Source organism: Aricia agestis, chromosome 20, assembly GCF_905147365.1.
Source record: "Aricia agestis chromosome 20, ilAriAges1.1, whole genome shotgun sequence".
NCBI lineage: Eukaryota > Metazoa > Arthropoda > Insecta > Lepidoptera > Lycaenidae > Aricia > Aricia agestis.
This window is the reverse complement of record NC_056425.1, coordinates 11,927,330-11,953,334: the sequence shown is the minus strand read 5'-3', so window position 1 is coordinate 11,953,334 and position 26,005 is coordinate 11,927,330. Positions and strand designations below refer to the sequence as shown.

At 36.8% G+C, this 26,005-nt stretch overlaps 2 protein-coding genes across 2 annotated transcripts; one reads left to right on the top strand and one right to left on the bottom strand.

The window, feature by feature from the left end:
- Positions 1-11,102: 11,102 nt before the first annotated feature.
- On the top strand, positions 11,103-11,945 carry LOC121737440. The gene has a single exon (XM_042129118.1). It carries the CDS (start codon positions 11,103-11,105, stop codon positions 11,943-11,945), a length of 843 nt encoding a protein of 280 aa, XP_041985052.1.
- Positions 11,946-22,689: 10,744 nt separating this feature from the next.
- Positions 22,690-24,312, bottom strand: LOC121737201. Its single transcript, XM_042128800.1, has 2 exons — positions 24,293-24,312; positions 22,690-23,670 (listed from the first exon to the last, which is right to left on the bottom strand). The coding sequence occupies exon 2, from the start codon at positions 23,617-23,619 to the stop codon at positions 22,795-22,797; it is 825 nt and encodes a 274-aa protein (XP_041984734.1). The 5' UTR covers positions 23,620-23,670; positions 24,293-24,312; the 3' UTR covers positions 22,690-22,794.
- Between the last annotated feature and the right edge of the window lie 1,693 nt (positions 24,313-26,005).

Here is a 26,005-nt window from a genome sequence, read left to right as displayed (position 1 = left end):
TTTGTACTGAATCGACAGATTGGCATGTCACCTCGCGCAATTGAAATCTGTCAAATCCATACAAAATGCCGCGCCGCGCCTCGCCACGCCTCGTCGCGTTGCGGTCTGAATTGACCCTTAGGCGTCACAAAACTTGTCGGAAAACATACAGACAGACACAAGTACTATTAGATATTTTTAAATACGTGCATTCTTCTAAGCACCCTCTCAGTTCGAATGGTTTTACGTTAGCCGTAACTGCTTATTTACGGGATTTACGAGATCTACGGGACTAACTGTCACTCTAACGTTTTTATTAATCTTTTATTACCGAGTGCCGGATTTTCGTAATTGGATCTTTGACTATACGGGGAAGTATTAGTGTTAGCTGTATAGTTTATTTCTTTGATTAAATTTTGAACAAGAGTTTAAATACAGGGTAACATTTTTTTAATTTGTATTTAGGACAAGCGCCCAAGTTTTTTGGCCATTTATAAGTTAAGAAGTTACTCTCTTAGCGCTGCTACTTTCACAGTTAACTCTTTACAAGGTACACAGGACACAACCTTAAGTTTTATTGATTTTGTTACACCCTGTATAACATTAGCAGGCCCGATAGATTGACAAATTTAAATTGTCAAAAGCAATAAGAAATTACATCATTTGTTGTATTTCATTTGTTGTATGGGAGTGTGTTACCTCCAGGCAATTATTCAAACATAAAAATACTTTAAAATTGTCGTTTGGTCTGTTTGAAAAAGCGGGATAAATGATTATGATTATGACAATTTCGGCCTGTTCGGACAGCGGGACAGACTCCCTGAAAGCGGGACTGTCCCGCCCAAACCGGGACATATGGTCACGTTACGTTTACTAAACTATAGATGACGAGATCTAAATTCGTCACGCTCATACATTTTCCGGCATAAAACGTATCTTTTGTCCTTTCCCGGGACTCAAAGTATCTCCATACCAAGTTTCAGCAAAATCGGTTCAGCGGCTTGGGCGTGAAGAGATAACAGACAGACAGACACACTTTCGCATTTATATGTATGGATATCTAAGAGGGTTTACAAAGTACACCTTTACAAAATTCGGAATCCAGTTTCAGAGTAAGTCCATATTAGCATAATTCATGTAGTTCAAAGATTGCAGCCCCTAACGAGCGTAACTGACTACGCCCCTGGGACTGCACTCGACGAGAGCTGAAATAATCGAGGGGCAACCGACTTCACCTATATACTGCACTGAAATAGAGTTAGTACAAAGTAGACAAAATAATTGAAGACGTTAGTGGATTAAGCAAGTATAGTTAAAAAATTGCCGTTTTTTGCATAAATGGAGGCTTGGTGACGCCTTGATAATTTGGCTGCAGCGATATCGATTTTTCTCAACAATGACTAAAGCTAAGAAATTAAAGTTCATTGTCAGTATTCATCATGTCTTTATCTTTGAATCGCCCATAGCATAACACGATTGGTCAACTTTTATAACACAGAATAATTAATCAAAAATACCGCTATAAAAACAGGGTTACTAATTTTGCTAACCGAGGACAGTGATTTAAGAGGATACACCAGGGGCTAGAGAAATGAAAGAAAAGTACGTGTAATATCTATAGCTGTCTCTCTTACCTCAAGCCTATACCGCAGAACGCGATAGAGACAACTGCAGAAAATCCAGAAAATCAACGATTCGTTGTCCCCTGATTCCTTCTCCAAAACTTAACCGATTTAAGTACTTTTTTCATTAAAGATTAAAAAAAGGCTTGAGCTGTGTTCCTATGTTTTGCTTTTTTTGTATAATCTAGCCAAATCTATTTTCTAGACGTTTGAACACAGCGGAAAATCTGGCCATTTTTTTGGGTTTTTGAACGTTCATATCTTATTTAATAATTAAATTATGAAAAAAAAGAAAACATAGGGACATTGTATTAGTGGCCGTAGATATTCAGGAATTTATAACTCTACTAGCATTATCCAGGGAGGAAACAGAGGACAACGTTTGTATGGAAAAAAGGGCGGTGTGGACTCCTCTTAAGCTTCCGAAATTTGTACATAGATTAGTTCAAGCATACACTATAATATGAAATATATCTATGGTTTTTAAATTACGCGACAAAAACCATTTTGTCGCTTTCCTTTCTTGCTGTTCTATTTCATGTCATCTCATAGATTTTTTTTTATGATTTGAATTTAAAACAAAAGTGTATTTTATATATAGCCAGATATATTTGCTAGATTATGAACTAGGTAAGTTACAATGTTTGTTAAAATTATAAAGAAAAATTAGAGTAAGTAAATATTTCCTCATGTTAATAAAATTAATTAGTTATCTCGTTCATCTTTCATTATCATTACTCTTAGGGCCTGTTTCACCACTTCCTGATAAGTGACGAATAGTCTATACACCAATTAACTTGACAGATCAAGTATGGAGAATCTGTCAAAAAAGTTGTGAATAGCCTATTAGGCACTTTATCAGAAAGTGATGAAACAGGCCCTTAGGCTTAGGACGGCCGGGGCTAAGCCAGTTGAAATTCGTAAAACTTCTTTTCCATCTTCATAATAATATCTTTTATATTTTCATCATAAGCGGTTTAGCGCTAGTTTCAAAAGGTGACTGGACTCTTTCCGATCTAAATTTAATTTAACCTTTAAGGTAGGTACTCTCCTTCTTAAAGTATTAGCAATTATTATTTACGATCCAGGATTCTGTTTCCTACCTAGACTTAGACATCTAGGACTCAACTTCAATTGAAATCTATTAAGTTCAATTAAATGCCGTCTAGAAATTGCTAACTTCAAGTTTCAAAGGAACAGGAAAAAACCGTTCCGTGGCACTTTACAACGCAGCCTTAGGAAATCTTTAAGAGCGAAGCCTTTAAATTTTGTAATTTAAAGTTGTTCATTGGTTGGAACTTGGAACCAGAGACTTAAGGCTGCACTCAGAAATATTTAAAGACTACTTAAATTTAATTTAATAAATATTTCGAAGTAAGCTTCTATTTTTTGTCAAACTTTACAATAAATTAAAGTAAAGTTATCATTGAAATAAATCTCTAGACATCAAGCCAAGTTTCGCTGTTCAGAATTTTAATTAATAATGATTAATGATATTAAAGAGAAGGCGTTGAGTGGAGTTGAGTATGCAAAACATTTGTGAAGTATTCGACAGTGTGTAACAAAAATAAGTGATAATACTTTAGGGTGTGTACATGCTCCTTGTAGAGTAGTTCACTGTGAAAGTAGCAGCTCTGAAAGACGAAAATTTTTTTTACTTTTGTATGGGCAAGGGCCCGAGCGTCCCCATACAAAAGTGAAAAAAAAATTAGATCTTTCAGCGCCGCTACTTTCACAATGAACTCTCTACAAGGAACACGTACACACCCTAAAGTATTATCACTTGTTTTTGTTACACCCTGTATAAATAAGATTAATCTAAGAAAATCATGCCGATTATGTTTTGTTGCAAAGAGTCATATTGGTCCTTTTTTTCACTGGATAGTAAAAATTACCCATCTGACTATTTTTTTAATCGGACAATTATTGGCCCATCACACATTCCCACCACAGTAACACGCCTGTGTGGCCAGGATCAACAGTGGTAACCAACCACGAAAATGGGCCAGGTAGCTGGCGTGGGACATTTCGCTAAACTCCAGCAGATTGCGCTTGGACGGCCAAGGGGATTAAGAAACCCACATTTTGGAAAATCTTACGTGAGATTGGGGGGTGGGGGAAGGGGTCGAATAATATTATCTCACGAAATCACACCAGGGGAGGTACAGAAAATTAAAAAAATACTCACGTAATTTGTGGACGCCCTAAGTTACAAGGTTTTTTCAAATTATAAGGGGTAATTGTCCGTACTATAAAACGTTAACTACGCACTTCTTCATCTTCAATTTACATTTCTTAGAACTCAAACAGACCTTGTTAAATTACCTTTGTATTTATCCTTCACTGAAACTACAAAAGTCCCGAAAACAAAGTCATTAAATTGAATTTCTCATAATACAAACTGGCATTATTAATGAGAATGTCTGTCAGTTACATTTTGCTTACACTGAACCGAAATAAAATCGGCCAAGTGCGAGTCGTACTCGCGCACGAAGGGTTCCGTACCGATACAGAGCAAAAGTATATAACAAAAAAAAACCGGCCAAGTGCGAGTCGGACTCGCGCACCGAGGGTTCCGACAGCTTAAAGGTATTATAGACCTGAGTATTTGGTATGAATTTCAATTTAATACCTCTACGCGTTTATGAGGAAATGGGTAGTAAGTTTAAAATTATTAAAATATATTATGTGATGTAACTAAAAATTTATGGTTTTCGTAATTTTTCCTTTATCTATGCTATAAAACGTTGCTTCGTACCAAATTTCAAGATTCTGAGTTCACGGGAAGCACCCTGTAGGTTTTGATTCCCTTGCAAGTGTCGAAAATTTGCGGCATAAACGGCTGTATCTTTTGATTGCGTTGGCTTAGAAGTTTGATTTTTTCACAGCTTCAAGGGACAGTAGACCTGAGTAATTGATATAAATTTCAGCTTCATACCTCCACGCGTTCCTGAGAAAAAGGGTCTTGACAGACGGACGGACGGACAGACGGACAACAAAGTGATCCTATAAGGGTTCCGTTTTTTCCTTTTGAGGTACGGAACCCTAAAAAAATTGTGAAAAATTCAAGAGCCTCTCTCTTGCCATTATTGATATAGAGTATAGACCGAAAAAGACCGAAAAAATCACATTTGTTGTATGGGAGCCCCCCTTAAATATTAATTTTATTTTGTTTTCAGTATTTGTTGTTATAGCGGCAACAGAAATATACATCTTTGAAAATTTCAGAACTCTAGCTATAGTTCTTGAGATACAGCCGGAGAGACAACGAAGTTTTAGTAATAGGGTCCCGTTTTTACTCTTTGTGTACGGAACCCTAAAAATGTGCACAGACTACAGAGAACATTGATTGCTGAAAAGCGATATTTTTATTTCAGAAAAATGTATGGTTTGCGCACGAATAAACATAATATGACACATCCATGACCCAGGAAAGCTGAAAACTTTTTCTTCCGTTGGGGAGATTCGAACCCGCTACCCCCGGCTTGATCTATAACTCATCATCCACTGAACCACAGAGTTCGTCAAAATATTTCGTTATTCGTAGATTGTAGCCATTATGCTTAAAGTGCAGAAACTCTAGCACATTAAAAGCATAATCACGGAACTCAAAAGTGCATAAAAGATATTAAAGTTAGCAAATATGTGAAAATTCAAGCTATATATCAGGCTTAAGCAACGTGTTGCCAGGCGAGCGTATATCACATGTTATGTTATTAAAATACTGTGTACGTTAACTGGCTTAAAAATGTAGAATAATCGCGCGTTCGTGCTTTTAAAGTTTTCCATGCAGTTTACATCGAGAGGCGACAAGAGAATATAGAAACAATAAGGATGCTTTATACAAGATGTTAGTGTAAACACCGTTATCCTTGCAACCATCAAATGAGCCCGTCAAAATTCAAACAACTTTTTCTATGAGAACAATCCTGGGACCTGCCGATCCGGGCATCCGTATGGGTATGAAGACGGCATTTTTTTTAATGTCCCAGTATTGTTCTCATAGAAAAACTTGTTCATTTTGACGGGCTCATTTGATGGTTTCAAGGATAGCGGTGTTTACACTAACACACTGTGTGTGTCCGCGCGAACCAACTGCTTGGTCGCTATACCACTATGACGTCACAAGCAATTGTAATTATAAATTATGTAACAATTTGTATAGCGGTGCGGTCGCGCCGTCGTTTAATTATTAGTAAAATAGTTTAATTTATTAATTATAATTTATAAATAGTTTTAGATAGGTAATCATTTGAAAGAAATACTTACATCGTAATAACTTCTAGTTTACACGAGAAAATTTGGTTTTTATTTAAGTATGTGATTTGAACGCGATTTGTTTAATATTTTTGTAAATAATTGACGTTAAAAGCGTACATATTATCGTGTACAAAACGATTTAGATCCTAGTAATAGTATATAATAGTATAGTTTTAGTAAAACAATCAAGATAAAAATTACCTATTTATAACGGCTTTTTGCCGGCCGCGGCCATTTTGAACTTTATTTGTATTGCACTAAGGACGAAGTTTGCTTGTGTATAATACCAAAACCGGTTTTTGTTACTCTTATCTCTTATCTGTTTAATGATAACAAGTTAAGTTATTTCAAAGAATTGTTTACATAAACAGTTTGTATAGCTCTGTGTTATTGAGATTATAATAATGTATTAATATATTTGTTGCGAAATAGTTAGAAACATAGATTTCAAAGTTTACAGTGGTGAGATGAATATCACATCTGACTAAATACTATATTATGATGGCTTGATAGATAGAAAATTTAACATATATTATAATATTTTTCACACAAACATAAAATATGGATTAGATGTAAGGTTATTACATTATTTGTACAAAGAGGGTAGGCCGGGCGCATTTTTTTTTTTGCACACCACGTACCCTACATTTTTGCAAAGATTTTGGCACTTACTGAAAGGTTAAAAGCTTTTATGTAACTTGCTCGGTATATATGTAAAATGTTGGGGTGAAATTTTGGAACTCAATTTTGAAGTAGATTATAATATTATGTATATTATTATTGTTTGAAATCTCGCGGGGTATCCTCAAAAACGGGAGTTCAGGCCGACGCATAATGAATACAGCCTAAGAGAGCCAAAAAAATCGTGTACCAACCATGAAGTTAATATACCTAGCGGAATAGAGCAACAATCTCGAGCTGTCAAACGTAACCAAAAATGGTTTTCATCTGTGTGAAAAATATGTGTACGTATTACACTTACACAAGCATGATTGAACATGATTTCTATGAGATTAAATTGTCAACGTGCGGCACGTGCCGACTGGACGTCAAAAGAAGAGTGCTGCTGCCATGTATCACACGTCATCATTTTACCACGCAGTGTTACTGATAGTGACATCTCTCTTGCTCAGGCCTTTGTTTCTCTATTCCGCTAGGTATATTAACTTTATGGTACTAACAAATCACTAATATGCGCCACTATTTAGACGCAGAAGTATACTGCACAAGACGAGCAAATATGCCGTGTGAACCAAGCCTAAGTCTGTATTTCTTAGTTATACATCTCTGTATGGATTGGTTCTTAATTATTTGAAAACTGTGTCTGAGGTTTTTTGACAGGAGTTGCTTATTCACTAAGCCCTAAAGCTTTTGATTGGCTAAAATCAAACAGCTGACCAATCAACAACTTGGTTGACTACTGAACCCCTTAAACGGAACCCTAACAAGCTGATTTTTTGTATATTGATAGGTTAATATTTATATAATTTAAGAGTAACATTGTCCTACAAATATAACAATCCATATTTTAGGACCATGAAGTCAAAGTATGAAATCCTTTCTATCTCTGTTAGCTACCACTTTCAAGATTTTTTGCAGATAAAAATGTTGTTCGTCTTATCAAAATGAAGCTACTCACAAAAAATTTGCTTGATAGTAATAAAAAAAAATGTTCTAGGGTACAATTATTGTAGTCATAGTACCTAGAACAATTTTTTTAAATTATTTTTCCGTAAAAAAATCTTCACGTTCTGCACAAATGTTGTTTTAATAAGTACATAGTAACTATGTACGTATAAAAATATCAATTTATTAATATCTTAAGCCCGATACAAATTAGTAAAGAAAACCTATCGGGTTTTCCCGGATTTAGGTGCAGGAAAAACGTGATACGCACGGGATTTTTCACTGCGATCCATTTCAATCAAATAACTCTACATCTCTTTGACAAACAGACGGCTGTGCAATATTTTGATATAATCTATCCTCTAGACTAATTTCAGCTGTATATATTTTGTATTAAAAAAATAGAAAAAAAAATATACTTACTTACTAAGAAAAAAAAATGGTTAAGTATGTACTCGTAATACTTACTCGTAAAGAAAAAAAAATAGTTGCACTCCAGAAGTGCCGGTAGACTTAAAGGCATTTATAATTTTAATAAAAATCGGCCAAGAGTGAGTCAGACTCGGTTACAAAGGGTTCCGTATTATTTATTGATATCGAGCAAAAGCGGTAGCGGTCTAAGATACAGCCTAGTGACAGACAGACAGGATGGACGGACGGCAATATTTTAGAATAGGGTTCCGTTGTTACCCTATGGTTACGGAACTCTAAAAAGTAGAGACAAATTTACTCTTCTTTATGAGCTGTCGCGTAAAGTCGAGTAAAACTTTCAGTATAATGTAATGTTTACCTTTACTTACAAAATACGAGATTTTTACTTAAATTCATTGTCTGAATCGTAGAGACGTGACAGAGCAGACGACAAACTCTGGAGATAAGAAAAAAGATATCTCAATAAATCTAACTCTCTACCATAGAGTAAGAGATAAAGCGATACGGCTCTAGAAAAAAGTAATTAAGAGCCCATATGACCCTAACTTGACTATTTACTTTAACCTAGATCTCAAAATCTGTATGGTCTAGAAAACTGATTTTTTGACACAAGTAACTTCAGTTCATAAAGATTAAATGCTCAAGACGAAAAATGCTCGATAGTTTCTTTTTTACAAAAAACCTTGTTTTAGACACATTTTTGCTTGGATCTTCGAAGTTTGCTGTCTTTTCTTTAATATTTTTTAATATCTAAAAAGGTATTGATAAAACCTAAATTTGCTCAAAACACTTTTTTCATAATCATTATAGTTCGTCTTTTATTCAAGTAAAACTAACTCGGCGATGATTCCGCGCCGTCCTTTTTCACCTGGCATATGAAAGACGGGCGTGAGTGTGAAGAGAGAAGGACGATGTTTGATTTTTAGAGTCAGGTGAGCTCTTAAATATGGAATGTTGTTTCATTATGAATTTCTTAAATGAAGATTAAGACGTATAATTTATATTAAGATTAAAATGTATTAATTATAAAATGTATTAATCTGATGGCAAATTTTGACGGCAAATTTTCAAAAAATATCCTTGATTATTGGATAAATTTTTATATTTGCATGTTTCACATACAGAATAAGCCGCTAAAAGGAAAAAAAGGAACAAAATGTTTTATTCAAATTACCCCGGCATTGCAAGAGTCAATTTAAGTTGTCACTTTTTGCCATCAGATTCTGGTAGACCTATAATCTGGGGGCAAGGGACTACCTACCTTTTCTCGAATAGTTTATTCTCTGTACCGAATTGAGAGAAGCGAATTAATCTCAAGCATCGAAAATGAGTTGTAGAAAATTATAACCATCATTTGAAACAAAACCTTCCTTTATATTATGAACAAGCTTGCGTTAATTCATTTAAAGTATAAGAATTATTTTTCTGCCTAAATGGCATTATATGAGCTGTAGATCATAATATTATTATGATCTATACAGATTACAGACATACTTAATATTATTAATATTAAGTATTTCTGTATGTATTCTGTAAACTTACAGTATTCTGTATTTTTTTTAATGAAATAAGGGGGCAAACGAGCAAACGGGTCACCTGATGGAAAGCAACTTCCGTCGCCCATGGACACTCGCAGCAGGTGCGTTGCCGGCCTTTTAAGAGGGAATAGGGTAATAGGGGAGGGTAGAGAAGAGAATAGGGGAGGGTAGGGAAGGAAATAGGCAAGGGTAGGGAAGGGAAAAGGGTAGGGGATTGGGCTTCCGGTAAACTCACTCACTCAGCGAAACACAGCGCAAGTGCTGTTTCACGCCGGTTTTCTGTGAGCCCGTGGTATTACTCCGGTCGAACCGGCCCATTCGTGCCGAAGCATGGCTCTCCCACAGGAAGTTTTTCACAGCATAAACAAAAGAAGCCTCCTAGCTTAGCTGTCTATTCTTCTTAGGTCTACAGTTTGAAAGATTGTAAACTCCGCATAAAATCCTAACTCAGACAAATGAAACATATTAAGGTGCCCAGACCCCGCATAGACTAGATAAGGACTAGACACCTTAAAAACCTTGGGTATTCGCCCCTTATACGGTTTCTAGTTTATATTGTCTGGATAAGGCGCAGCGCAGACGACATACTATCCGTGACGCACTTTTTAGTCCGTGGAAATAGAACCTATGCAATTATTTGCAGTAACGCACACGCCGCGCAGCGCGTCGTGTGCGGTGTACTTTTCAGTCCGTGGAAATAGAACCTAACCTAGTTGAGGTTAGGTTCTATTTCCACGGACTGAAAAGTGCGTCACGGATAGTATGTCGTCTGCGCTGCGCCTAAAGTTGAATAATGATCATGATTCATGCATCGATGTAAACAAACTAGAAGTATGAAACAATTCAATAGGAATATTAATTGATATTAATCTATTACATACTTAATTATATAAATTACTTACTTAATTATATAAATGCGAAAGAGTGTCCATCTTTTACCTCTTCAGGACCAAACACTGAACGGATTTTGCTGAAATTTAGTATGGTGGTACTTTTATTCCCGGTAAAGGACATGGGATACTTTTTGTCCCGGAAAAATGTACGGTTCCATCGCGATAAGAGAATTTTTGCATTATTGTCTTTTGCATTACCTATTGTCTTTTTTTTTTTTTTGGGAATTTGTTCTTCTTTTGTGCTTTTTGTCTTACCCAGTTACCTTCATAGTACGAGTATTTGTCTGTATTCTGTATTATTGTTCTAAAACAATCTTGATTGTTTGTATTGTGTCGTATTTTTCCTTTTATTTTAAATGTAGGTAGTTTGTGTAATGTTTAAATTTCCGTTGAATAAACGTTTATTTATTTATTTATTCAATGGATTTGCGTCACGCTTGTGTTAAAAAGTTTTGAAGGGAAAACTTTATCTTATAAAGGCATTCGACACAGTCGACAATGACATTCTCTTGTCAAAATTGGCTGAAGCAGGTTGTGCCCCGCATACCCTGGCTTTCTTTGCTAACTATCTGCGGGATAGATGTCAGTATGTGGATTGTGGCGGATGCTTTTCTGAATCGTATTTCACGAGATCTGGAGTGAGTCAGGGCAGCAATTTAGGTCCTCTTCTGTTCATTTTGACTTTGAATGACCTACCTGAAGTTGTAAAAAAAACGATAGCCTTACTGTTTGCTGATGACCTTAAAATCATAATGAAAATAATAGAGGACGCTGATCACATAAAATTGCAGCAGGATATTGACAGGATTGTGAAGTGGTCCATAGACAATAAGCTGTACTTCAACACGACTAAGTGCTGCGTATTGTCGTTCAGCCGCGCTCGCTCACCTCGTCAGCATCAATACTGCATAGAGGGAACACCACTAAAACGTGTCACTGAAATTAAAGATTTAGGAGTCAGCTTCACATCCGATCTAAACTTTAGAAAACATGTAGTTGAAGTATGTAAAAAGGCTTACCGCAATTTAGGGTTTCTGCTACGGCAAGCGCATCACTTCTCTAACATCGCAGCTTTGAAAGCCCTCTATGAGGCTCTAGTGAAAAGCCACTTAGAAGGCAATGCCGTCATTTGGTCCCCGTACGAAGACAAGTACATTAAAATGCTAGACCGTATCCAGAACAAATTTGTTCGTTTCATATACCTCAAGAGGTACGGGGTTTACCCAGGTTACCCTTTACTGTATCCAACGCTATTTGTTCTGGGTATGGTCGGATATTACAAATTAGAAGCTAGGAGGGAAGTAGCTTTAGCTACTTATGTAGTTAAAGTTTTGCGCGGTGAAACGCACAATCCAGCTGTGCTGCAAGGAGCCAGACTGAGTGTGCCGGACGGGTACGCGGAGCGGCGGCGCCGACCGCCGCTACTGGAGGTGTCGCGCGCGCGCACCAACCTGCTGCGGATGGCCCCGCTCACGCGGGCGCTGCGGACGCTGAACACGGTCGCAAACACGGTCGATTTGTTTACGTGCTCATTGAATGAGTTCACCAAGGTCACATATTGTGTAGCAAGTAAGCTAGAATATAATTTTATGTAAGTAATAGTAACGCTCTATTGTATTAGGTTTTAACCTGTAATGATAGTTGTGATTTGTAATAAATAAATAAATAAATAAATAAATAAATCTTTGTCGGCACTAATATAGGCGAATGCGACGCGTTCGCGCGTTGGCGGTAGGTATTTCGCCCATTCTACACATTGGGCCAGCGCGCCGGCCAACGCGTCGGCAAACGCGTTCGCCTATATGTAGTGCCGACTTTAGAAGGAGGAATCAATGTCCCCTTCTCTTTTTACTGCACCTGCATCTGCTGTTTCGTGTACATTTCTGCTAGTGCTCTCGAAATACAATCCTTTGTTTTTCTACGACGGGTTTACGCATTGTTAATCTTACAATATTTAAAATAAATTACCAGACTCTTCTTATACTCTAAAAATATAACCCCCCTTTTAAAACCACGATTGGGTAATTCCACCAATAAGCTCTCAACATGTCTGGTGTTGAGCGTCTATTAGGCTATCTGTCTGCTCGTTGCCATTAAAAGTGTCAGAAAATGGAATATCGAAAGGCTGTAGTGATAAAAGAGGTTTATTATTAATTTAAGACGGAAAACTCCGCGTTTATGGTCGAAAGACCTTGCTTAGAGTGTCCGATACGATGTCTGATAGTATTTTTATAATTATTTTCTCAAATACTCCCACATAGCCAAAGTAATTAAAATCATTATGTATGCCTTAAGAGAGTAAGATTATAGAAGACTATACATATATTAGGAAACCTTTTTTGAGAGAGATATATATATATATATATATATATATATATATATATATATATATATATATTAGAAAACCTTTTTTGCTATAAGATAGAAATCATGGTATTAGAAAAAATACGGCTTGAATATTACAGGAATCAGCTGTCACCCAACATTTTAACTGCTATGTCTTATGATAGTTTCAGGCTATAGCTTGCTACTCTCGACCTACTCTTATAACAATTACTGGGTGAATTCACATAGCATAATATGGACCGAAACAGGATAAAACAGGCACATCATTATTTAGTTTTTTACAAAAAAGTACTAATGTGCCATAATAATATTATAATAAATCGTTTTCAAGTAATTTCAGTTTTGATGGTTTCAACTTTGACTATCAAAGTTGGTAAAATATCGTAAGTTTTAAATAGATAATGTTTGATGGCCGTAAACGATGTGTCGTAAATAAGATAACTAACGTGTTTATGCGATATCGTACCGTATAATATTATCATCATCATCATGATAAGAAATATAATATAATATTATAAGCCAGCAAATATAGAAACAATTAATGTTACATTTTTATGGCGCTATCCATATCGATAGTCCATACTAGTAATATTATAAATGCGAAAGTGTGTCTGTCTGTATCCTCTTCAAGCCTAAACCGCTAAACCGATTTTTCTAAAATGATTTCTTAAGTTGACGCGAGTATCAAACCTTATAATATTATCACGATTTTTCTGAAATTTGGTATGCAGATACTTTCAGCCCCGGGTAAAGACATAGAATACTTTTTATCCCTGAAAAATTAACCATTCCTGCGCGAATTTGGTCCAACGGAGTTGCGGGTATCCTGCAGTCATGTAACAAAGATGTATGAATATGCGGTCTAAGCCGCTGCACCCCGTTTCAGTGTCCGCGTATCTTCACGGGGCTATGTTGTTTTGATCTTTGGGTCAATTCACATTGCAACCTGTTATTTCCCATACGTGGGAGAGCTTGCTTCGGCACGAATGGGCCGGCTCGACCGGAGAAATACCACGTTCTCACAGAAAACCGGCGTGAAACAGCGCTTGCGCTGTGTTTCGCCGAGTGAGTGAGTTTACCGGAGGCCCAATTCCCTTCCCTATCCTCCCCTATTCCCTTCCCTTCCCATCCCTACCCTCTCCTATTACCCTATTCCCTCTTAAAAGGCCGGCAACGCACCTGCAGCTCTTCTGATGCTGCGAGTGTCCATGGGCGACGGAAGTTGCTTTCCATCAGGTGACCCGTTTGCTCGTTTGTCCCCTTCTTTCATAAAAAAAATAACACATTAAATTGACAGACTTGCCTCCTGCGCTGACTATTAAAATTTTGAATGATTGAACAAACTGTCGCCAGCAATATTTCCGGACCAATACGACCTATAAACCTTCAAGAAGAGAGCGTATTATTACATCCTAAAAGGCTGGCAAGGTGCAACTCTTCTAATGTTGAGACGACATGGGCGACGGTAGTTTCCATCGTGTGACTTGTTTCCCCCTAATTAAAAAAAAAAAGTCAATTAAAAAATGCATAGCATCGGTCCCTGACGCTGCAATGTGCAATGTAAGCTAACCCTATACTAAACGATACTTGCCCCTCGTTTGATGTATGAACATGTGCGGTCGCGGCGGACATCGTATTTACAGAATATATTCCACCGGAGGACCCAACACCTAATCCACGATAAATTTTACACAAAATGGCGACGAAAATTCACTACAAAGGTTGTTTACTTGGCTAAGAGGCCTTATTTATCTTGTGTGGTTTTGGGATTCCGTGCTGAAAATGTCGTGTCTATCCATTCAAAGCGAAAGTATGTCCGTCTGTCTGTTACGTTCACGCTTAAACCACTAAGGCCCGATTCGACCAAACTTGAAGTTACACGAGTATAACTATCATGAGAATAATTTTACTCCTTTAATTTACTCTAGGGTATTATCGTTTGCATTTTACCAAGTTACTCAAAGAGTATGAAATAAAATGTCAATTATAGTTCACAATGACACCGACCGTGACAGTTGACATCCTGTTGTGCAACTATTCTCAGTTTAATATTTACTCCACCAAAATAGCCCGTGTAAATATTTACTCCCGTGTAATTACCTCATTCTTGGATTAGAAGTTGGAAAAACGCAAAACCAGCTTACTCTTAGATTAGGAGACAGTTATACTCGAGTAAAATTTTACTCCAGTTTGGTCGAATCCGCCCTAAACCGAACTTGGTGGGCATGGGTACACTTTGAGTCCCAGGAAAGGCCATGGGATACTTGTTATCCCGAAAAAATTTACGGCTCCCGTGCTATAAGTTATAACTGATTACTGAATTCATGCGTCCGGGGCCCGGGCGGGCGTCATCTGGTATATTAAAGTCAAACGATTGGCATTGAATATTTATATATTTTTATACCTTTGCTTATGCTTGCGTATACTCGTATCAAGCTAAACCTTTGGACTACACAAAGATTTTCTAATGAGAGTTTCGTCGTAATATGCTAAGTACTCGCATAATATGGTATAATTCGATAGTTTTACTCCAAATCGAGTAAAAATTATCGTGTGGGCCGCAAAGCTCACAACTCGAAGGTTCGCATCGAGCCGAGCTCGATGGAATTAATTAAATCTAATTTCCTTTGATCTTACTCGACACGAGCCGTCGAGCTTTAGTCAAGCGTGTGATTTTTGCGGTCTACACTATAATTTTTACTCGATTTGGAGTAAAACTATCGAGTAATGCTGAATGTGTGGACGAAAGCCCAAGGCGTGGTTTTTACTCTACGTGATTGTTCGATCGAGTAAAACCATATGTGAGTACGCAGACTAAGGGTCAATTCAGACCGCAACGCGAAGCCTAGAGTATTTCTAAATTTGTACTGAATTGACAGAATTCGTGAGCGTCTTGCAAATCTGTCAAATCCATACAAATAAATGTATCTACGCGTCGTGTTGCGGTCTGAATTGACCCTAGTGCATTAAAATTAACTATTTTGAACGAAAAATATGACTTTGACTTTAACTCTCAATATCGATAAAAATATATTCAGCAGCAGACAGTGAAGCGGGAATCAAATCGGCGAACATTACGCGTGTCTCACTGACGGCGCTCATGCACCCATAACTCACTAGTGATGTGGCCTGCTTGGCAATAAATATCGATAATATATTATTATATTATTTATTTTGTATAACTCTTACTATCGAATAAAGTGAAGCCACGTGTGTGGACGATAACAAATACTTACCAAATAATTGGTAAAAAAACTATTTGCTACAGTTAAACTTTTGGGGTTTTCTGAGTCTATTATAATATTTTGAAACATTTAATAGATATATTTGGTGATAAGTATAATTATATATTTAAATATAGTTTGTATTGTTAAATGATAGAGATTTTAATAGAAACTGGTGAGAGGTTATTATTCTATTAAATAAAGTTTATCTTTTTACCAATTGGAAACAAGGAATCATCCAAAATGCATAAAAATCTATCTGTCTGCATGATATCTCTTTACGATTTAACAGCTGAACGTCATGTTGGTGTTGAAAGTTGAAACCATAAAATTAATATAACTAGCGGAATAGAGCAACAATCTCGAGCTGTCAAACGAAACCGAAATTGATTTACGTCTGTGTGTAAAAATGTGTATATTAACTTTATATATTATTAACTTTATGGTTGAAACACGTTGACCAACCTGGAAAGCATACAATATAGTTTTTAGTATTGAAAATATCCTACTTCCGCGCGATAAAAAAATTTGAGCAAAACAGCATCATAATAATATTATTACTTATTATCTAATCTATTTATTTTACATAAAATATTATATTATTTATATCTATCACATTACACATACGTATTTTTCTTAATTGATAAACATTTAAACTGACACGTGAGTAAAAAAATCGATATTGAACTCGATATCGATATTTTTATTTCACATCACTACTCGGGCGTTAGGGCGACCGCAGACGCGGTGAATGTTGTGGCCTGAGTTATGTTCTGCAATTCGACCTAACCCGTGGCACAACACTATAATTATTTAGGTGTCGCGATGCAAGTACTAATAATGATTTATCTTGTTGCCTAACGATCTATTTGAGAAATGATCTAGGCTGGAACTAAATCGCTTGTCTCGTGTGTAATGTCGATAAATCGGGATGCACAAATCAGGTGATTGGTCTGCTCGTTTTACAATTTTAGATCAAAATTTATGCTAGTATTATAAAAGTAAAATGTTTGCTTGAATCAAACAGACTCTGAAACTTCTGGAGAGATTTTGATAATTTGGAAATCTGAGCACGAATACAATAATATTATGACTTTTATTTACATACTGTAGCCACAGAATAGATAATAGTACAAGTACTGTAGCGGGAATTACAGTTACCATGGGTAACTTCATAGTTCATACGACATACTAGGTCCAGATGTCCAGACGTGGGAGAGTCATGCTTCGGCACGAATGGACCGGCTCGACCGGAGAAATACCACGTTCTCACAGAAAACCGGCGTGAAACAGCGCTTGCGCTGTGTTTCGTTGAGTGAGTGAGTTTACCGGAGGCCCAATCCCCTACCCTATTCCCTTCTCTACCCTCCCCTATTCCCTTCCTTTCCCATCCCTACCCTCCCCTATTACCCTATTCCCTCTTAAAAGGCCGGCAACGCACCTGCAGCTCTTCTGATGCTGCGAGTGTCCATGGGCGACGGAAGTTGCTTTCCATCAGGTGACCCGTTTGCTCGTTTGCCCCCTTATTTCATAAAAAAAAAGATAGACAATCAAGTAGCTGTTTCTTAAAATCTGCAGTAGTATTTTTTTTTTGGAAAAGCAAAACAGACGTACCTACTCCCCGTATGGCATTATCGCAATGTAATTTTGTTTGCGACAGATATGCATAGGAATTTGACAGCAGACATACAACGCCTGTTGCGTTTCTGTCGCAAGCTGACGTTGGAGTCACTAGTGTGAACACACCCATCATTGAGTTATCTAGATCGATTGGTAATTAGTAACGGCCGTTCCCAATATTTGATCTATCTCTGGTTTTGCCCTACTAGAGACAGGAATAGCTCAGATTAGACATTAGAGACATATATTTTATGTCAATTGTGAGCTATTACTATCTCTAGTAGGGCAAAACCAGAGATAGATCAAATATTGGGAACGGCCGTTAGTCATCACTCAAGATAGTCCATCGTTGATTGCAAGATCCATCTGTAGGTTCCGATCATATCAGATTTTATGTAATACAGAACAAACAACCCTAGGAAAGGATGAATGGTATACTATGTCAAATAAAAAATTGTTCTTGGGATACAGCCTGAAGACAGACAGACAGACGGACAGACAGACATCGAAGTCTCAGTAACAGGGTCACCTTTTTACCTTTGGGTACGGAACCCTAAAAATACGTGTGGCACTCGGGGACTGCCGCGGTAAAGCTATTGCATAGCATTTTTATCAGCTTATGCAATTATAATAATTAGCATACGTCAAGTCGCACGCACACATACACCGTACTGAAGTCAGGCAACGCGGCACGAACTGGCACAGCGATGTCAGTGGTGTTAGGATTTTTTCGTTACGGAATTTCTTGATTCGGTCGCCGCGCTCAAAGCCCTCGTTGAAAACTTTGCAATAGCTTAAGCTCTAAGCTAATAGTTAATTATACTTTGTCTCTTAGTCCCGGAAAGGGCCATATAGGATACGTCTTAAGCCTTAAGTATCCTTTAAATGGCCTTCCTGGGACTAAGAGACAAAGTATATTCGTACCAAATTTCAGCAAAATCGGTTCACCGGTTTTATTTTATTTTTTTATTATGTGATCTGGAGTAGTACCTTTTAAGTTAAGATTAGTTAAAAATGAGCAGCTGTGTACGTTTTTTTGTCGCATTGTTTTCCTAGCCCGCAATAAACTCGACTTTCGGCATCATGCATTCCGAACTTTCTAAGAAATTCGTTCTTTATTTTACAAATTGGGATTGCTTTTTTTTTTTTTAATGAAATAAAGCAAACGAGCAAACGGGTCACCTGATGGAAAGCAACTTCCGTCGCCCATGGACACTCGCAGCATCAGAAGAGCTGCAGGTGCGTTGCCGGCCTTTTAAGAGGGAATAGGGTAATAGGGGAGGGTAGGGATGGGAAGGGAAGGGAATAGGGGAGGGTAGAGAAGGGAATAGGGTAGGGGATTGGGCCTCCGGTAAACTCACTCACTCGGCGAAACACAGCGCTAGCGCTGTTTTACGCCGGTTTTCTGTGAGAACGTGGTATTTCTCCGGTCGAGCCGACACATTCGTGCCGAAGCATGGCTCTCCCACGTGTATATGCTTGCATGTGTAGGCTGTTTTTGACCTGTGGATTATTATCTATCCGTTATCATATTCTCAGTTGAACATACACTTTCATATTAATTTTCGTCAATATATATCACTGTATATTGACGAAAAAGTTTAGATTTTTCTTCTCTCCATTTAACGACAACTCTCAATAACATCATAAAATGCACAGTACCTTCAGTGTCGTTATATAGTTTACACTGTAATATTATTACTTACTTACGGTTCTCCGGCTTAAGACGGACAGAAAGACATAACTTACAGACAGACAGGCAGACACAATTTCGCATTTATAATATTATTAGTGTTTAGTATACTAGAAGATATAGATTTTCACTCGCCGACGCCACTTCGAACGGCACACCCCATGTATTAAATTAATATCGAATCGGGCTTTGATTCCACAATACAGTTTGATTACAAATTGGCGGGCATACGTGCTTACCATTCATTATGACTGCGAAAATTGTTAGTATTTTATACCCTTGGCACAGTATAAACTATACAGGGTGTAACAAAAATAAGTGATAATACTTTAGGGTGTGTACGTGTTCCTTGTACAGAGTTCACTGTGAAAGTAGCAGCGCTGAAAGACCAAATTTTTTTTTCACTTTTGTATGGGAAAACTCGTGACGCTCGGGCCCTTGCCCATACAAAAGTGAAAAAAATGTTTGGTCTTTCAGCGTTGCTACTTTCACAGTGAACTCTCTACAAGGAACACGTACACACACTAAAGTATTATCACTTATTTTTGTTACACCCTGTACACAGCAAGACCATACTTATCCTAGATTACCCGAATCCATACTAATGGTATAAGTGCGAACGTACCTGTCTGTCTGTCTGTTACTTCACGCTTAAACCGCTGAACCGATTTTGATGAAAATTGGTATGCAGGTACTTTGAGTCCCGGGAAAAGGGACTGTGTTTTAAATGATGACTTCATTTAACTCATTAACCGCCAAAATGAAATCTGTGTTGACTCAATTTAAAGAACATAGCAAAATTACACTACCGTATTTATATTGTGCTTAGGGTTGCGACCTTTTTGTACCTGACGCAAAATAAAGCCACTTTTTGACCTTTCCCTTTTCAGTTTTAGCCTATCAAAGCAAATCTTTAGGTAATCTGAAGGAAAAATACATATTATAAAGCTGTCTTTATTTTTTAATAATACTGTTAGTAAGTACCACAGTAATTACTAATTAGCATATTAATATTATGTGAATTTCAAAGTTATGCAAAATTGATCAAAAACAGATTTTGGTATAATTGTAGAGAGCTAAATTATTTTTCTTTGTCTTTCTTTTCTATCATCTTTAGGAGAATAATTTCTTAAATTTTTCTTTATATTTAATCAATTAAAACTTTAATTGGGAACATACATACAACAGCACCTTATAATCTTTACTGAATTTAATAAATATTTTACTGAAAAAAAAAGAAATACATGATATTGTACTCTAAAAATATTATGGTTTAGTCTTAGTATACGTGGGAGAGCCATGCTTCGGCACGAATGGGTCGGCTCGACCGGAGAAATACCACGTTCTCACAGAAAACCGGCGTGAAACAGCGCTAGCGCTGTGTTTCGCCGAGTGAGTGAGTTTACCGGAGGCCCAATTCCCTACCCTATTCCCTTCCCTACCCTTCCCAATTCCCTTCCCATCCCTACCCTCCCCTATTACCCTATTCCCTCTTAAAAGGCCGGCAACGCACCTGCAGCTCTTCTGATGCTGCGAGTGTCCATGGGCGACGGAAGTTGCTTTCCATCAGGTGTCACGTTTGCTCGTTTGCCCCCTTATTTCATAAAAAAAAAAAAAAAAGTCTCAACGCATCTTGAAATAGGTAATTTACTGCCCTTTTTCTTAAAACGCAGAATGCGTTTGTCAAGCTGTAACTCTAAACATATTACTAACCTCCTAGTTTAAAGTCGGTTAAAAATAGGACTAATTTCGTAGATATATAATTATGTATCTGATTTAAGCATTTTGCTTAAATCAGATACATACTCCCGAACTGAGTCTAACTCATTACCTTATCAAATTAAAACTTTTTATTTGTACGATAAGGCTTGGACTTTTGCCAATTTTTTGTGCGGAATCCTAAACGAATTGGCCAAATTCACAATCAGAACCGAAAAATAAGGAAAACCGTTAAATCTGAAAGAAATTCACAGTGAATACAAATTTTAGTTAGGCAATAATAGCCGTCTATAGTCTATACCCCAATTTTTGAGGTTTCTCGACAGATTTTTTAAAATGAAATAAGGGGGCAAACGAGCAAACGGGTCACCTGATGGAAAGCAACTTCCGTCCCGCTTTGTCTCGGGGGCTGCTATCCGTCATGTGTGCGTTGCGACAACGCAGCGCGATGTGTGAACACCTTGGTTATTTGTATGTAAAACAACGCAAGGGCAGCACTGCGTCGACGCAACGCTGACGCAAAGCGCGGTGTGGACTGGCTATAACAGCCGCTCCGTTGTTGATTTTGACGTGAGCCAATCAAAAGCGCTTGTGAAAACGTCGATCAAAAAAAAACTATGCCTTTACTTCCGTAATGGATGATTTATACAGTATTTTTCAGAGCGAAGTAACCACTCCTCAAATACTGATAGTGCCTGGGACAAGATTTATAAATGTTTGTATGGTTTTTCAAGCGCATATTACGGCATTCTCGCATCAAAGTCGGCCTAGTCCAGAGGAAAGAACTAGTCAATATGTCTGGGACCAACTGTGTGCGGGTTTCCTCACGATGTTTTCCTTCACCGTATGAGCGTCCGTATTATATATGGACGCTGTTAAGCATTAGTGTACTAACCCACACAAAAATTACGTATTGAGTTATGAATGCAGTTATGTTCTGTAGATGATTTAGAACAAGACTGCATTCAAAATTTAACAACAAAAAAAATTGTGGGTTAGGATACTAATGCTTAACAGCGATCATATAATATATTATGCAATTGAGATCAGAAAATGTCTCATAGGTACACCTACACGTCTCTATCCGGGTTCGAACCTGCACCCTCTAAGAGTGCGAACCAAAAGTCTAAAGGGTAAAGTAGGGCCACGGACGTTTTAAACATTCGATAAACGTCGATCAAACATTATGTAAAACCGGGCATGAGATAAACATTATTTTGGTGTTGCTAGTTGCTCTCGTAGTATCTAAATCCAAAATGGCTTAGCATTTAATTAGTTTCTTTCAAAATTTATCAAATTTACACTACTCAATTATAATTGAATACCCCTTAATTTACACTGCATCTACTGTAATTAATAATTGTATGGGGACTTCCCGCAGAAATATTATGGTTAGGGGAATCCCCTTTCCTGCTTGAACGCACTTCAAAGTATTCGGAAGTGTTGAGTTACGCTGCCACCTAGGATTAGCCAAATTACATTGACATTATTATTTTCTATTTTAAACAATACTCTAAGGGCCTGTTTCACCACTTTCTTATAAAGTGCCGAATAGGCTATTCACAATTTTTTTGACAGATTCTCAAAGTGAATATTCTCAGAGTGAAACAGTAAAATTACCGTAACTCGCAGGGTCGGGTAGAGTTTATTTGAAGGATGTCACAGATTTATTCGTCTTTAAACCATAGACTTAATATATACTGTCGTATTATAGGTTTATGCTTTAAACTATTCTTCTGTTCTGTCAATGCTAAAAATATTTAGAATAACTTTTGACTTATAGGAAAATCTTCGTCGCGTACGTTCATAAATATTATATAAAGATCTCTAAGAAATATAAAATCATATGAAACCGTTTACTAAATAATTTCTTGCAACAGGAACAAGTTTTTCAGATTCTGTTGACACACCGCTATGAAGTGCCTTTTTGTGATCTTCATCATCATCTGGATCTTCCTTTTGAACTTTATCTTCTTTCTTTGTATCTTCTAGTATCGACCCTTCTTTGTCAACATGAACCTGTTCTTGCGACGTTACACCCTGTTCATGTACCTTTTTATTCTCTTTTGCTATAGGCGATGTTGAAGATATCAATTCAGAATTAGCCATAACATCATCACTTTTAATACCATCTATTTTTTGTGTTTCTTCACTGTCAACATGAAGCTCTTTTTGTGACGTAACATCTTGTTTATGAGATGATTTGTCTAACTCTTCTTTCTTTTTTGTTGCAGGTAATGTTGAAGATAACAATTCAGAATTAGCTATATCATCACTTTTAATACCATCCCTTTTTTGAGTTTCTTCACTGTCAACATGAAGATCTTTTTGTGACGTAACATCTTGTTCATGAGATGATTTGTCTAACTCTTCTCTCTTTTTTATTGCAGGTAATGTTGATTCATCATTACTATCGCTATCGGCCGATGAATCTGGTGGTGACATTTTAGTATCTTTATCAGGTGATGTTTTATATTTTTCGTGATTCTTGTAAGGCGATAATGTTGTAGGCAATACATTGCTTGTTGTGGTTTGTGTGACGGGACGGGCGTTGTTTTTTACTTCTTTATCAAAAATGTTAGTAATTACAGGTCGTTTTATTTCATCTGGAGTATTTTCTTCATCACTTATGATGAATTCATGATCATCTATGTCATCGTATCCCATAACTACTGGAGGTAATACTACAAGTTTGGCAACTTGTTTGATACATTGTATCTGAAATGGAAAGATGATGGTATCGTCTCAAATTCATGTCAAACAAGGTAACTAATAGTGTCATTCATGATATTTAAGAAGCAGTTGCTAACCCTGGCAGACATTGGCTGTTTGGTGTACGTTTGAGGCTTTTGTGTTGTTTTTTAACAGTATTTTCGGGCCTATACAACCTGCAAACCTTCAAGAAGAGAGCTTATTCCCTCTTAAAAGGCCGGCAATACGCCTGCAGCTCTTCTGATGTTGCGAGTGTCCATGGGCGACGGTAGTTGCTTAACATCACGACCCGTTTGCTCGTTTGCCCCCTTATTTAAAAAAAAGAGAAGTAATTAATTGCGTATGCCATTTAAAAATTTGGTTTGTCAGCATACAAAGATTTTGTTACCAATAATTAAAATCAGGCTGCAATTCGTGTTCTGTAAATAACCATGACAATTTAAACACATAACTGGTAGCGAGTTATATTATGTATCTGCAAAATAAACAGTCACTCGGCAGAATAATTACTTGGTCGGCAAGATTATACATTCGGTCAGCAGAGAAAGCATTTCAGTATTTTATTTAATTTCATTATTAATTTATTTATTTTATTAATTAATAAAGACTTAACAGAAGGCCTACTTACCACGGATACCGAAGCGGGGGGACGGGAGGGTGCAGCCAGCCGGATAGGGGGCTCGGGGGGCGCAGCCCCCCGCCAAACAAAAACAAACACAATCTAGAAAGTCCAAAAGTAGTTAGGTTAGGTTAGGTTACAACTTAGACCACAACACAGAGGGAGCCGAGCGAGCGAAGCGGGCGTGCTGCGGTAGCAGCCGGCGACCGTTATAAAACAAAAGGGGGGCACGGGGGGCGCAGCCCCCTGCCAAAACAAAAAAAATAAATCCAGAATTTTTTGCTTATTCTCTGAGTGCTTACCAAAATTTAATTAAATATAGGCCACTCATTGCAGCTTTGATAAATACTCAGCTGTCAAAAATTTACTGCTGCTCAGAATGATATATATTGCAGACTGATTTATAAATATTTGCTGAACACAAGTTGCTGTCCAACTATCAATTTTATCTTACCAATTACATATTTCTGCTCAAAAATATTTCAATACTTTGCTAACCGTTTAAATAGCACTCAAAAAAAATGTATGAAAAATAAATTAAAAATTGGGGTTAGATCTCCCGATCTTTGATACAAGGTTAGATTTGTTACCTTTCGTGTAAAAATTTACCTCAAATATAAAGCACATAAACAATGCACAAAGAAACATTGCACTTCTAAAAAATGTATTTCCTTATCGGCTCTAGCTTGTTTTATGTGATATCATACATTTTTTTACAAATAAAACATTACACACACTACAACACAAACACCCTAGGAAAAATGACAGATTTTTGAGTGACAAGCCTATACATACGAATTATACTCTTTTATTTATGGTTGAAGTCTATTGACAACAAGGTGACAAATTGAAAATGGATTATAATTTTTTTTATTGAATCTTAGATACTATTAGACAATGCTTACACAGCCAGTCTGAGATCAGCTGAGTCCCAGAGACAAGAGTTAAAAACGATAAATTCAATATTTTTTTACAAAATATAGGTTACGTCCTAATGTCGTTGAAACTAAGGTCGAATTTCGACCATTGGGCGATCTCTAGTTAGTACAATTTGCTCAATTGTAAATTGAGAATATTGTACTACATGACCTTAAATAATGAACTGACTATTTGCTGAATCTATTGACATATTATCTACCTAACTGATGCCATTAACCATTTCAAGATTTTTGATACTTATTTATCTTCTGAATTCTGTTATTTGACGAAGACATAAAATAAATGGAATGGCTTATAAAAAATGTTTCCAAGTGAACAGATTTATATCGGTGCGTCGTAAAAAATAATGCCTTAATCGGAAGAAAACGTTCAAACATACTTTATATGTTCAGCCAATTATAACCCACATCGCTGTGTTGTAAGAAAATTGCTACTTGTAAAATATTGCTATACTTGTATTTACCAGAAAATTTAACCTATGTTTTATGTTTTTATATAAAGCGATTAGAATTGTGTTTTTGTACTCGTTTGTTAATCGCTTTGTTATTGTGATGACAAATGTAAAATTGTGTTTTTGTACTCGTTTGTTAATCGCTTTTTTATTGTGATGACAAATGTAAAATTGTGTTTTTGTACTCGTTTGTTAATCGCTTTTTTATTGTGATGACAAATGTAAAATTGTGTTTTTGTACTCGTTTGTTAATCGCTTTTTTATTGTGATGACAAATGTAAAATTGTGTTTTTGTACTCGTTTGTTAATCGCTTTTTTATTGTGATGACAAA

What these genes read in the sequence shown, in the direction of transcription:
- LOC121737201 (XM_042128800.1), bottom strand. Translation starts at nt 23,619, where the DNA reads ATGGGATACGATGACATAGATGATCATGAATTCATCATAAGTGATGAA.
- LOC121737440 (XM_042129118.1), top strand. Translation starts at nt 11,103, where the DNA reads ATGAAAATAATAGAGGACGCTGATCACATAAAATTGCAGCAGGATATT.